This window comes from Zalophus californianus, chromosome 7 (genome assembly GCF_009762305.2).
Source record: "Zalophus californianus isolate mZalCal1 chromosome 7, mZalCal1.pri.v2, whole genome shotgun sequence".
Classification (NCBI taxonomy): domain Eukaryota; kingdom Metazoa; phylum Chordata; class Mammalia; order Carnivora; family Otariidae; genus Zalophus; species Zalophus californianus.
In genome coordinates this window covers 76,328,949-76,340,802 of record NC_045601.1, presented here as the reverse complement: position 1 = coordinate 76,340,802, position 11,854 = coordinate 76,328,949, and the positions used below count along the sequence as shown (strand labels likewise).

The window sequence follows — 11,854 nt, the reverse complement described above, 5'->3', positions numbered from 1 at the left end:
ACAACTTCTTGTAAATCTTCAGTGAGTATCAAGCCAAAGGCAAGAGAAAGTATTTATTAAATGTTTTGATGATGGCGAAAGCTACAGATTTCTCCTACCCCATGCATTCCAAGGGAGCACATAAACAATCAGTTACGGTTATAAATGCTCTTTAAATAAGATCTCTACCCTGACTAAATAAGTACTCAGAATGAAAACACAACTGGTTTTACACAAATGCGGAGGGGGTAAGGTCTGGGGTGCAAGGTGCTTTTGGTACATTTCAAGCATCGGAGAAAGGGACTGTCACAGCTCTGGAAAAAGCAGGAAAAACTAAATTGTAATAACTTCAAGATGACAGTTAACCAGAAGTGGTTACGTAAGAAACATTCAAGGGAATTTTAATGCACTGCAGCAAACAGGATTATAGGGTAATAAAATTTCAAGGTGCATTTTCGTTAAGTTCTAAAGATTTTTACAGTCCTTTTGAAAAGAGAATGCAAATGTCCAGAACTTCAGGGAGAATTTGTGCTTCCTTCAGCAGAATTTGCAAAACGTCTACACATAACTTTTGCTGCAAAACAAGCAAATAGCCAGTGCCTGTCTATAATGTGGCTACCTGTGGGGAGTTCAGCCCTGTGAGCTCCTGAGAAGGCACATTTCAAGGACTATTACCTTCATCTAGACTCTCCATTAGTCCACAGTACTCTTTATGGTACCCCATGCAGAGCTAAGCCTTGTGAGTAATTAACCCCAGGGTAGCTGAAAAATTAATTTTCAGCAAGTAAGTTCTACTTGTGGGTGGAATCTAGCCTTCTACACGGCAATAGACCAGGTCTTTCACTTCTTTTTGGGTCTCAGAATCCAGCACAAGGCTAAACACACAAAAGGCATTCAGCAAATACTTAATGAACCATGTCTCAAACGGTTTGCTGCTATGGGTACTCTGAGAATGCAGTGTTTAACGGTACCTAGAGTTAGATATTAAGTATAAAGTGCCCTTGAATCAAACTGTAGTAGAAAACCTTTTCAGCCTTATTTTGTAATCCTATATAGATTACAGGGTTGCTTGATAAAATATAGGACTCCCACTTCATTTGAATTTCAGATAAACACAGGTAAGTTTTAGTATAAGTATGTCCAAAATATTGCATGGAACACGCTTAAAAATTTTTCATTGCTTACCTGAATTTCAAATTTAACTATGCATCCTGTATTTTTATTGATAAGATCTGGCAACTGTATTTTCAGCCATTAGGCCTTGAACCTGATTAAATTTCTCTTCTTTTCTCTGATAATTGAAATCTAAAATACAGATATTTTAATAGTTTTTAATTATTCCCTTTTAAGATGAAAAGCATATGACCTATGTTCTTTTTGACCTTACTTAAAGAAATACAGAAGAAACTCCAGAGCATATGCAATTTGGTATTAATTGATAGAATGGCATTATCCACGGTGCCTAGTATAGTTTGTTATGTTGAATTTTGCTAAAAAAAAAAAAAAGAAAAAAGAAATAAAAGAATAGGGTTTCAACCGTTTTCTAATGACATGGCCAGATGATGCCACAAAATCTTGGCATTACTGATAAGTACACACTGTGCTGGAAAATCAATAGTTTCAGAAGGGGATCCTGAAGGGAACTTTCCATTATGGAGGTTAGAAATAACTTAGCCCCATACTCATAAATTCCTATTCAGGGTGCTCCATGTCCCTAAGCACAAAAGCACGGGCCTTGTCCTAACTTCATAAACAACTAAGCTGGAATTATGAACGTTTTTAATTTAAAGGTATCTACTTTTTAAAACTGTATTTTTAACTATTTCTAATGCCAGTAATTGAGTTGAGAAAATAAAAAAAAAAAAAAAAAAAAAAAAAACAGGTGTCCCAGTACTTTAAGAAACCTGATAGGCTGAAAGAGAAGCTTATGTAAGCTGATAAATTTTGCAAGTGGTTATTTACATTAAATAATAATTCATTTCAACACTCCCCTAAATATTAGCCTCCCCTGGCATTTAACAAAAATTATCATTTACTCCCTTGCAAAGAGTTGCTGAACAATTTCCCAGGGTCTTCTCTTTATTTGAGCTATGAAAGTTTAGCCCCTTGCTCACTTTAGAACTCCATGTTTATAAATATCTACACAATGGTTTGTAGTTATATTTAGTATTGTTCTCCCTTAAAATTCTAGGGTAATATGAATTCCTCCTACTATTCTATAGGAAAACACAGCCTATAAGGAAGCTCTTTTGAACTTCTTCCTTTTCTCTAAAACTTGTAGGTAAAGCTTCTCTAAAACTTCAAAGTAAAACACATCACTTTATTTTTACTCCTTCACATGCTATCCTAATACTCTAAATGCAGAAGACATTAAAAAAATAAAATTCACTATTCACTATTATTTTTCCAAATGGAGTCACTTCCCTAGAAATACCAAGGAAGAGTCCACTCTGTCTTCATTTTTAAATAAACTTTTGAAAATAGTTTTAGATTTACAGATTATTTGTGAAGATAGTACAGAGTTCCCCACATCCAACACCCACTTTCCCCATTGTTTAATGTCCCATGATACATTTGTCATACCTAATAAACTGATATCGAAACAGTATTATTTCAATAATGCTTTATTCAAATTTCCTTAGGTTTTACCTAATGTCCTTTTCTGTTCCAGGATCCCCTCCAGAATACCACATTACATTTAATTGCCCTGTCTCCCTAGTCTTCTCGTGGCTGTGGGAGTTCTCAGATTTTCCTTGTTTGGATGGTTTAAGGAGTACTAGTCTGATATTTTATGGAATTCCTCTCCATTTATATTTGTCTGATGCTTTTCTCATTAGACAGAGGTTATGGGTTTTGGGGGAGGAAGACCACAGAGATGAAGTGCCATTTTCATCACAGAACAAAGCACAGTTTTTTCACCCTTTTCCATACTGTGCACTTTGCAAGGAAGAGGTAGGGCTTTAAGAGGTAGGGCTTTAAGCTCCATCTCCTTGAGGGGGCAGAATCTACACAGATTATTTGGAATTCTGCACATGGTATTTGTCTCTTTGCCCTATTTATCCATTCAATCATTTTTTCTGTCTGTGTGAACTCATGGATATTTTATACTTTGGGTTATAATCCAATACTACTTATTTATTTTGTTGCTCAAATTGTTCCAGCTTTGGCCACTGAAACTCTTTCAGTTGGCTCTTGTGCTGTTTTGACATGCCCTGAATCATTGTGGTTTTTAATTTTTTTCCTTTTTTTTTTTTTTTTTGCACATCATTGCTTTCTGGACTACAAGATGGATTCTCCAGCTTCCTTTGGTATCTTCGTTGCTCCAGCCCTAGATTCATCCAGGGAGACCTGGTTCCTTTTTTGGAGCACGGCATTAGAAGGCAAAAACTGGTCCTTGATAGGTGAAAGCCACTGTCATTTTAAAATCATTTCTCTTCTTCATCTCTACCTGAATGTATTTGCCATTAGACTGAAGGGCATTCGTATCATTTATTCCAAACTTGGTTCAAAAAGGAAATTAGTTAAATTTCTGAAGTATTTGATGATTTTAACAGTTCTTATTTTACTTTATATTTAAGGACTGATTTTAATTTCCTTATTTTTTGTTTTTTTGGGTATTAATTTTTGTTTTTCTCCTGAAAGGAACAGAATGGTTGGGAAATGAGCTTCCTAAGAAAGGGTGGGTTACTTCTAACCAGGCTTAGCTAGGTGCAGCCTGGTAATTCAACTAGAAATAGCAGGGTGTATCTAAGTCTAGGAGGAGCTTAATATACACTGTCCTTATTCAACCCTTGCTTAGAAAGAATTATATGACGACCACAGACATGTGAGAGACTAGTTATAGGATGAAGAGGTTGAAACAAAGGAAGAAAATGACACACAAATACCATTATCAAACCAAATAACTGCCTTGTATTTTTTATGATGTATATGTGAGGGAAGCTGCATTTTAATACCAGGAGTGGCTCTTTCATAGATGCAGTGTCAAGCATGCATTCTATCCAACATCAGGACTTTAAATGGTTTTAAAAACCACAAATATGTCCTGTAATAGCCTAGGCTTACCAAATTCTCATGCTACTAGTAGAGAAAGTCTCCAAAATTACATGAAGAAAAAAAATTTAATTAATAAATAAATGTATGCCCCTGGTGATCCGAATAGGTGAGATTATGTTGAATGTTAGTCAAAAGGGTGGTTTCTTTGCACCCAACACTTGCACACACACAAAGTATAACCCACTGGATCCTATGATTGCTCTTCCTTCCACTTCCTCTTCCAATTACCAGCTTCCAGTTCTTATTCCCCTTCTCCCAATTCAGAATGTAAACACTTCTGGATAATATTATAAAGCCTCAGACTATAAACAACCACTGATGATTGAATCACACCACTTGGGCTACTCATGAAAACCAAGGCCCACTTAAGGTTACTGAAGCTCTGTAATCCAGAGCCATGAGTCTCTAGTGATGGTAGAAAATAGGTCTGACTCCCAGGTTGGTTAACACTGCTAAGTTCATATCCAGATAAAAAAGTTTGGCACCCATTAGCTAGACTCTTTTGGAGCTAATTGAGCTAGTGAGAGATAGACTGGCTGAAAGCTGAATATTTCAATGTATTGTACTGTAATAAAAAATTTGCAAAACTTTTTCCAAATATTGCCTTGTCTTTTCTTGTGGACTCGAGCTGGGACTCAGAGGACACAGTCTTTAGCCAGAACAGACACCAAAGATAAAAGACACAAATCAATAGAAAAAAATAACTTCTTTTTATTTACAAGAAAAAAAAATCCAAATATTGGATGCTGTAAACAAAATTCACAATCTGTTCCCTCTAGCACTGATTCAAACATGTCAGTTTTTAAGAGTACATTCTCCATCAACTCCTTTTCTGCCTGTGACATAGTCTAAAGTCAAAATATTCCAAAAGAGTGACCCAAGGTGCAGCTTGCTGCAGTAGGACATCTCAGAGCAGGCAATGGTTGTAGAGAGGTTGGAGAGAGAGACAGCCAGCGGGCAGAGCCTCCTCCATTCTGCAAGGCTTTGCAGCAAGTTTTGCCAAGTTACCTTGACATCTTCCAACTTTGTACTTTTACCATGTATTTTGTTAGCAAGCCATTATTACAACAAAATATTACAGAGATTCTTTCTTGGCACTGAAAAGGCTATGCTATAAGAAATCTTAAAGAAAGATTATATTCAAATAGGTGCTATATACGATTTTTTTTTTTTTTTACTTTTTGGTTTCATCTAATATGCTTTGTCTTCAAACAACAAAGAAAGCTTATTTTTGAACTGACAGCTTTCAACATAATACATTTCATTTACAAAATAGTTCACAATATTTATTTGACAAGCATTGCACTGAAAACAACTTTATGCACAGTAAAGCAACCAACGATAAGCTAACAGAAAGGGGTGACAAAAACAGCATGTTCACTTTTTTGTGTGTGTGTTTCTTCCATGGCTTGGCTTACAGATATTCTTCCATCCTTGCATCATTTGGAGCCACATTAAAATAGTCCACCCACACCAAAGTGAGCAGCTACTTGACCGCACTTCAAGAAGGGAAAAGTCCATCTCAATGTAGGACTTCTTGAGGCAACCAGATTTACTGCATATCAACTTTTTAAAAGGGCATGGTCACAGGTCAAATGTTCTCTGACATGCCAAACTGGACAGGTGAGAAGAGCCTCCAAAAGATAAAACTTCTTCCTGTTTTAAAGTTAACAGCACACAAGGCCAGATACACACAAAAGCAAGCAAATCACAGGCACTAATCAGGAGTTGAGAGCTCTTCTTTTCTCTGACCGATACACATGGCTCTCTCTCATCAGACATTCAAACTTTTAGGTTACACAACCACAAAGAGAGACATATACTCCACTGTTTGTTCAACTACATATGCACAAGACTATAGTACATACAAAAGAGAAATAAATTATATAAGTTTTAAAGTACTGCTGAAGGTTGTCTTGAGCATAGCCTGTTCTATCTGAATGTCAGGTGTTGGCACTTCCAACTATGTTACCAACCCTGGAATAAGCAAGAACATAAATATTTCAGAAAATAAATGAGAAGTATATTTTCAAATAAGGCCTCTCCAAACAAAAATCCGTGTCATAAATTAACAGCAGATTGTTGCTATGCCAGAGCCAGAGATCTCCAGATTCTTTTTAATATAGTGGACGACTCACTTGTCAAGAGTTAGGATGAGAAGGAAGAAGGTAGATCAACCATCTGCTCCTATGTTCCCAAGTATTTCCTTAGTTTTCTTTTAGAAAACTCCCAACAGGTAAGCAGGCGGAGTTCTGGCGTCTGACAGTTAAGTATCAGGCTTAACCTGCAAATGGAATATTTCCTGGGAATTCACAATTAATTTTCAATCCCAGGGCTGGAGTGAGGGAGAATGAGCCAACATGGGAGAAGAGTTCCCTAGGAAACAGTGAGTGGCAGTGCAGTAGCTGTTACAGCTCAGACAGAATTCACAGGGAAGCTGTTACAGCAAACCCATCAAGTTCCTGTTAAGGCTTCAAAGAAAGATGTGCAAAAGGTAGTTTCAGATGGATTAACCTACAATTGAGCATCTGAGTGATGCCTAGATAGCAAACAAATGACACTGCCAAAAGGATGATGCAATTTTCTTCCCCAATCCCTCTTGAACTCTTGATGACAAAAATCTGGTTAGGTTCTTCAGAGGAATCATCATAGTAAGCAATCATCCACTAGAGTTGGTAGGAATTATGTGGTTATTTCACAATACAAAGGGAAGTTTTGCATGTGTTAGTTTTGTTTTTAACAAATGCATTTTCAGAGACCAGTGTCCAAAGGAATTAAGAGTTGGGAGAAGGAATGGTTTTAGGATTAGCTGTCACGGAACTAAATGGTAATGCCAGTTCATTTCACAAAGGTTTAACTGGTCTCTTGGGAAAGAGAAATAAAGTTGGATCTGACTCAATGCAAAGTGACTGAATTTAAAGTACAGTACTAAATATTTAAATGCAGTGTGACAACCAGATCTAATGTGTTTCATATTAGCATGAATTTATAAAATTTTATATATAATATATATCTCATATAAATTTTAAGCAATTGTGCAAATACTCTTTAAAAAGGGTCATTTCACATTTACTAAATTCTAGTGGTCCTGGAATGCAGAATGCATTCATTAAAAAATTCATTTAAATATTAATAAGTAGTGTTCAAATCACCAGAAATTTTATTAGCAGTCAGGGATTTAAATGGACTATCACTGATCCATGATCCACTGGATTATACACCATGGAGGCATGCAAGTATTACACAAAATAAAAGGGTTCCTTTCAAAATGGCAGTTCAGTACAAAAAGAGTGCTCTGCCAAACAAATATTCTCCCATTTGTAGAATTCTATGGCTCACAAAAAAAAAAAAAAGGAAAAAAAAGTCACTAAAAATGTATAATCTCTGCTCTTCCTATCAAATATATTAATTGTTTTCCTCCTTCATTTGCTTTAATTTTTTAGATGTGGGTTTTAACTCATCACTGCAATATGCCCACGTCTCATGTCATCCTGTTGAAAACATAAAAGCACACAGTATTTAAACATTTTCTATTTGCTACATTATTCTAGACCATAGTCAATGTATTGTGTATATATATATATATACACATATCTCAGACATATTTGATATGTGTGTATATATATATATACACATCATGTACACACATACACATGTACCTATGATAATAACACACCAACAATGTTAACTTTATACAAGTATTTGCCAAGAAAAAATAGGGCATTTCCTCCACCATTCACAAGCTTATATATTGTTTTATTTTATTCTTGAGTCCCTGATAAATAAAATAATCATTAAACCATAAAATTTTTCCACTTCATATTTTCAGAAGGCAACAGGCACTTTGATGTTTATTGGTGTGTAACAAATATAGTTAACTCTTTATATATTCTACTATATCTCTTCTACTTGGGTATTTTTATCTGTTAAATCTTTGGTCCTTGAGCATACTTTCTTTGCTACAGCTGTTTTTGCTTGCATTTTCATATTTTAAAAATGCAAGCTATGCACACAGCTGGAAATAATGGATTGTGTCATCATTAAGTTCTGCTGTTTGTTATATGAGAACTGCACCAACCTACTACTGTTCATTTGGAGCAAGCTGTTTCTGTTAGCGTTAATAGGATAGTTCCACAGAAAGCACTTGCTACAAGTCTCAGATAGTAATCCCAACATTGGAGTCCCTTTTCTTCCATTATTGTTACTATCTGAACTTCTGAAATGATAATTAGGTTGGGGTAAGATCTTTTTTCCTCTGTATTTTCCCTTTTGTAAATTCCACTTTATAAGAAACTCTCCATTTTTTTTTTCCTATGGCAAAGCTACGGGAGCAAGTACTGCAAACCCATATTGTCATCAAGCATTTTTTTTCCCTTGTTATTTTAGGAGAACCTGGTTGCTTTTAATGACAGGTCTCTTTTGTTTCAGGATAGAATCCAACTGGGTAGGAGGAACAGGTGAGAGGGTTGGTGGGTAAGGAGGGTTGTTTCGAGATCATGCTCCCAAACCGATGAAAAGATCCACAAGCTTTGCCAAGCTTAAAACTAGGAGCAGATCATCATTGCACAAAACTTATCTTTAATCAGGGCTGGGTCACTCAGCCTTATTTACTTATTTATTTATTTACCCTATCCTGTCTGAAATGGCTTCCCCACAGGACATTTTTAAATGATTCTTAATTGCAGGGTAGCCAAGTGGAGTATGTCTGTTGCTGGCATGTGAATACTGGCTGGACCTGTGCAATGTAGTAATTGCTGAAGTTGGCATCTGCTACATAGGGGGCCGGCTGGTAATAGCAAGTGACATTAGCCACATTAGGGATGACATTTTGGTCAGCTAGCACCCGGATAGCCAGCATTGTGATAAGGTTTAAAGTCTGTCTTCTTTCATGTCCCATCAGGCACACTGTACTCTCATTCACCACTCCATGAAGGGTCATGAGATAGTCATACTTGCGGTCTTCCAATCCCACGAAGTGGTTCTGCAAATAGGACTCCAGTTTTCTCTGCTGCTCTCCAATGTCTGAGAAGTCGATGAAAAACCTGGAACACATATACCTCTGAAGGGTCTTGATCTCATCAGAGGCGGGCCTAAAGCCCCTCACTAATAGGTTGCAGTACTTAAGCAGGCCGCCCCCTCTGATTTCCTCTGGGTTCCTGGTGGCAATGATCTTGTTACAAAGGTGATCAAAGGCTTCGTGGAAATCACCATAGACGCTCTCACCAATTATTGTGGGGTGAAATGTTTCAGTCATTGGGTTCTCTGAACATTCATAAAAGAGGAGAAGAGAGTCTAATTTGATTTGAAAAGAATCTACACTAAATTCAAACTGCCTCCGGAGGGAATCCACAAATTTCAGTTCCACATTTTTGCCACTGTTGTTTGACAAGGATATAAGACTCCATCGGTCAGAGTCATTGCACACTTTAACCATTTTCTGCACATAAGCTTCCTACAATTTAAAAGATAAAACAAGATGAGCAAACCTAGAAGAAATAATAAATAAATAAAAACATCTTCACAGTTGAGAATTATTTTGCTCCTTCCCTTTTGTTTTGTCAAGTTTTGGCAAAACACTACCTACAGTCTTACACAGTCCTCTGAAAACAGGAAAAAAAATGCATTTAACGAGTGGTTTTACCGTCTGGGAAAGAGACTAGAAGTAATAGTTTGAGGCTTTTGGCAGACAGATCGCAGTACTAGGAGGTTCTGTTGTCATGTCTGACTTTTGAAATGTTATTTTTTGAAAATGGTCTTATAGGTAGAATATTCACACGATATCCACACAATAGTCAAAAGACAAAAGTGCATACAGTGTTAAGTTGGTCTGCCTCTCACCCTTGTCCCTAGTCACCCAGTTCCACTTCCCCTGCGGCAACTGATGAGATTAGAATCTTGTCCCTCCAGGGGTACTCTGCAATTACAATCAAGTATGAACTAAATTAGGACATTCTGGGAGGCTGATTCCTCATACAATTTTAACTGTATAAAACACGCTTTGAGCCAAGTGTGTGTGTGTGTATGTGTGTGGGGGGGTACCCACAATATCCTTCACAGGTGAGCCGACCAGGAGAAGCACCACACATATCCTTCACACACGGAGTCAGCTGCATGCAGCTGAGAAACCTAATCACATTTTCCAATACAATAATAAGCCCATCGACTAGAGCCTGCTTCAGGCTGCTCTTTCCCCAAAAACTACACCATAAAATGACTCAAAAAATGACTTACATCATTTCATTCTTCCACTTAATCAGAATTTACTCTGGACAAGACTCAAGCAAGGAAAGCCAAAGAGTTAAAAAATAATAATAAGGAAGAGAAAGGAGAACACAGGAGGAAGCAGAAGAGTAGTGGCGCTGAAGAAACGAGCGAACTTAAAACACTCAACACCGTCCACGCACCTTAGCCTACTCGTTAAAAAAAATCAAAAACCAAATATAGAAGCACGCCCAAAACCGTCAAAGCCGCAGGTCTGTGGCCTCAAACGGACGCCCCTCGGCCCGCCACACCCCAGCCTCGCCCGGGCGCGGACCCAAGCCCATTTCGGGTGGCTTTACCTTGAGCGTGAGTGGTGTGATCTTCTCTTTGTTCACCCCTTCGGGTAAGAAGTCCAACAGGCAGTCCAGCACGACGTCCTTCACAGTCTGAAACTCCTCTTCCCCGCGCAGGTCGGCGCAGAAGATGAGGTCCAGGTCCTTGTAACCCAGGCCGCTGTCCTGGTGCAGAACGTGGCTGGCGGCGGAGCCGTTGAGGCGCACGTCGCGGACGCCAATACGCTTCTCGGCCAAGCGCCTCCGCACCACCTTCACGATCAGGCTCGGCTGCAGCTCGAGTGTAGGGAAGTTGCCGCGCCCGTGGATCGGTATGGTCTCGCTCAGGATACCGTCCAGCCGCTGCACTTGCTCCCAGTTCAGCACATTGCAGTGAGCCGTGGGGCTTTCGCAATAGTCCAAGCAGTGCTCGCCGAAGTCGCCGCCGCCGCCGCCGCCGAAGTCGCCGCCCAGGGGGATGTAAGCGCCGCCGGCCAGCTCGTCCTCGGCCATGGCAAAATACCCTTCGCCTTCCGCCATGAAGTGCCCTCCGAACGCCACCTGGCCCTGGTCAGTCCTAAAAGCCAAAAGGGGTAAGGAGCGCGGTGAGGACGCGCGGCGGCGGACAGGGGCCCGTAGAGATAAGAGCGCGCCCCCTCCCCGGTTCGTCCGCAGGCTCGAGGGCTCCTCAGAGACTCTCCCTCCCCAGGACCCCGCTGTCCCCAGCCGCGCCCCGCGCCCCGCAGAGAATCCCCGCACCAAAAGTATCTCTGATGCATCTGGAAAGCGCAAGCGGGAGTCCCGTCTGTGTCACCTGGAGGCGGCCGCCCCTTCGAGGAGCGCAGCGAGCGAGGAACCGCGAGGCGGCAACACTTCTAGGAGCCGCGAGTGCGCTTTCGGCCGCGGCGAGCGACTTGGTCCTTCCCAGACCCAGCCGCCTGCTCTGGCCACTCCCGCCCCTCGCCCCCGCCCGCGCCGCTGTCGCCTCAGCTGCGGTGGTCCCGGAGGTGGCGGCTCCAGCTGCCGCCGCCGACACCGCACACGCTACAGTCTCTGGAGCTTTAGCAGTTGTGCGGGGGAAATGTCTTCAGTACTTTTTTTATACTGGGCCTTTCCGCGCTTCCGGGGCCCAGGCGCAGCGCACTCGCCACACCCTCTTCATCTGCATAGGGCGCCGCCCCCGCCCTCCCCGCGGGCCCAGGCGGCTGCGCTGCGCGTTCCGTGGAGCGCGAGGCTGGTGGCTGTTTGTGTGGACTTAATATATGTGCGTGTGTTTGTACATATAT

General features: G+C 40.2%; 1 protein-coding gene across 2 annotated transcripts; it reads right to left on the bottom strand.

The window, feature by feature from the left end:
- Positions 1 to 4,726: 4,726 nt before the first annotated feature.
- Positions 4,727 to 11,680, bottom strand: TENT5A (terminal nucleotidyltransferase 5A). 2 transcript variants are annotated; one of them, XM_027602425.2, is made up of 3 exons: positions 11,328 to 11,680; positions 10,596 to 11,145; positions 4,727 to 9,487 (listed from the first exon to the last, which is right to left on the bottom strand). In XM_027602425.2, exons 1-3 carry the CDS (start codon positions 11,345 to 11,347, stop codon positions 8,711 to 8,713), a joined length of 1,347 nt encoding a protein of 448 aa, XP_027458226.1. In that variant the 5' UTR covers positions 11,348 to 11,680; the 3' UTR covers positions 4,727 to 8,710. The 2 variants fall into 2 exon arrangements, with proteins under 2 accessions (XP_027458226.1, XP_027458227.1); XM_027602426.2 differs by having other exon boundaries at positions 11,383 to 11,679.
- Between the last annotated feature and the right edge of the window lie 174 nt (positions 11,681 to 11,854).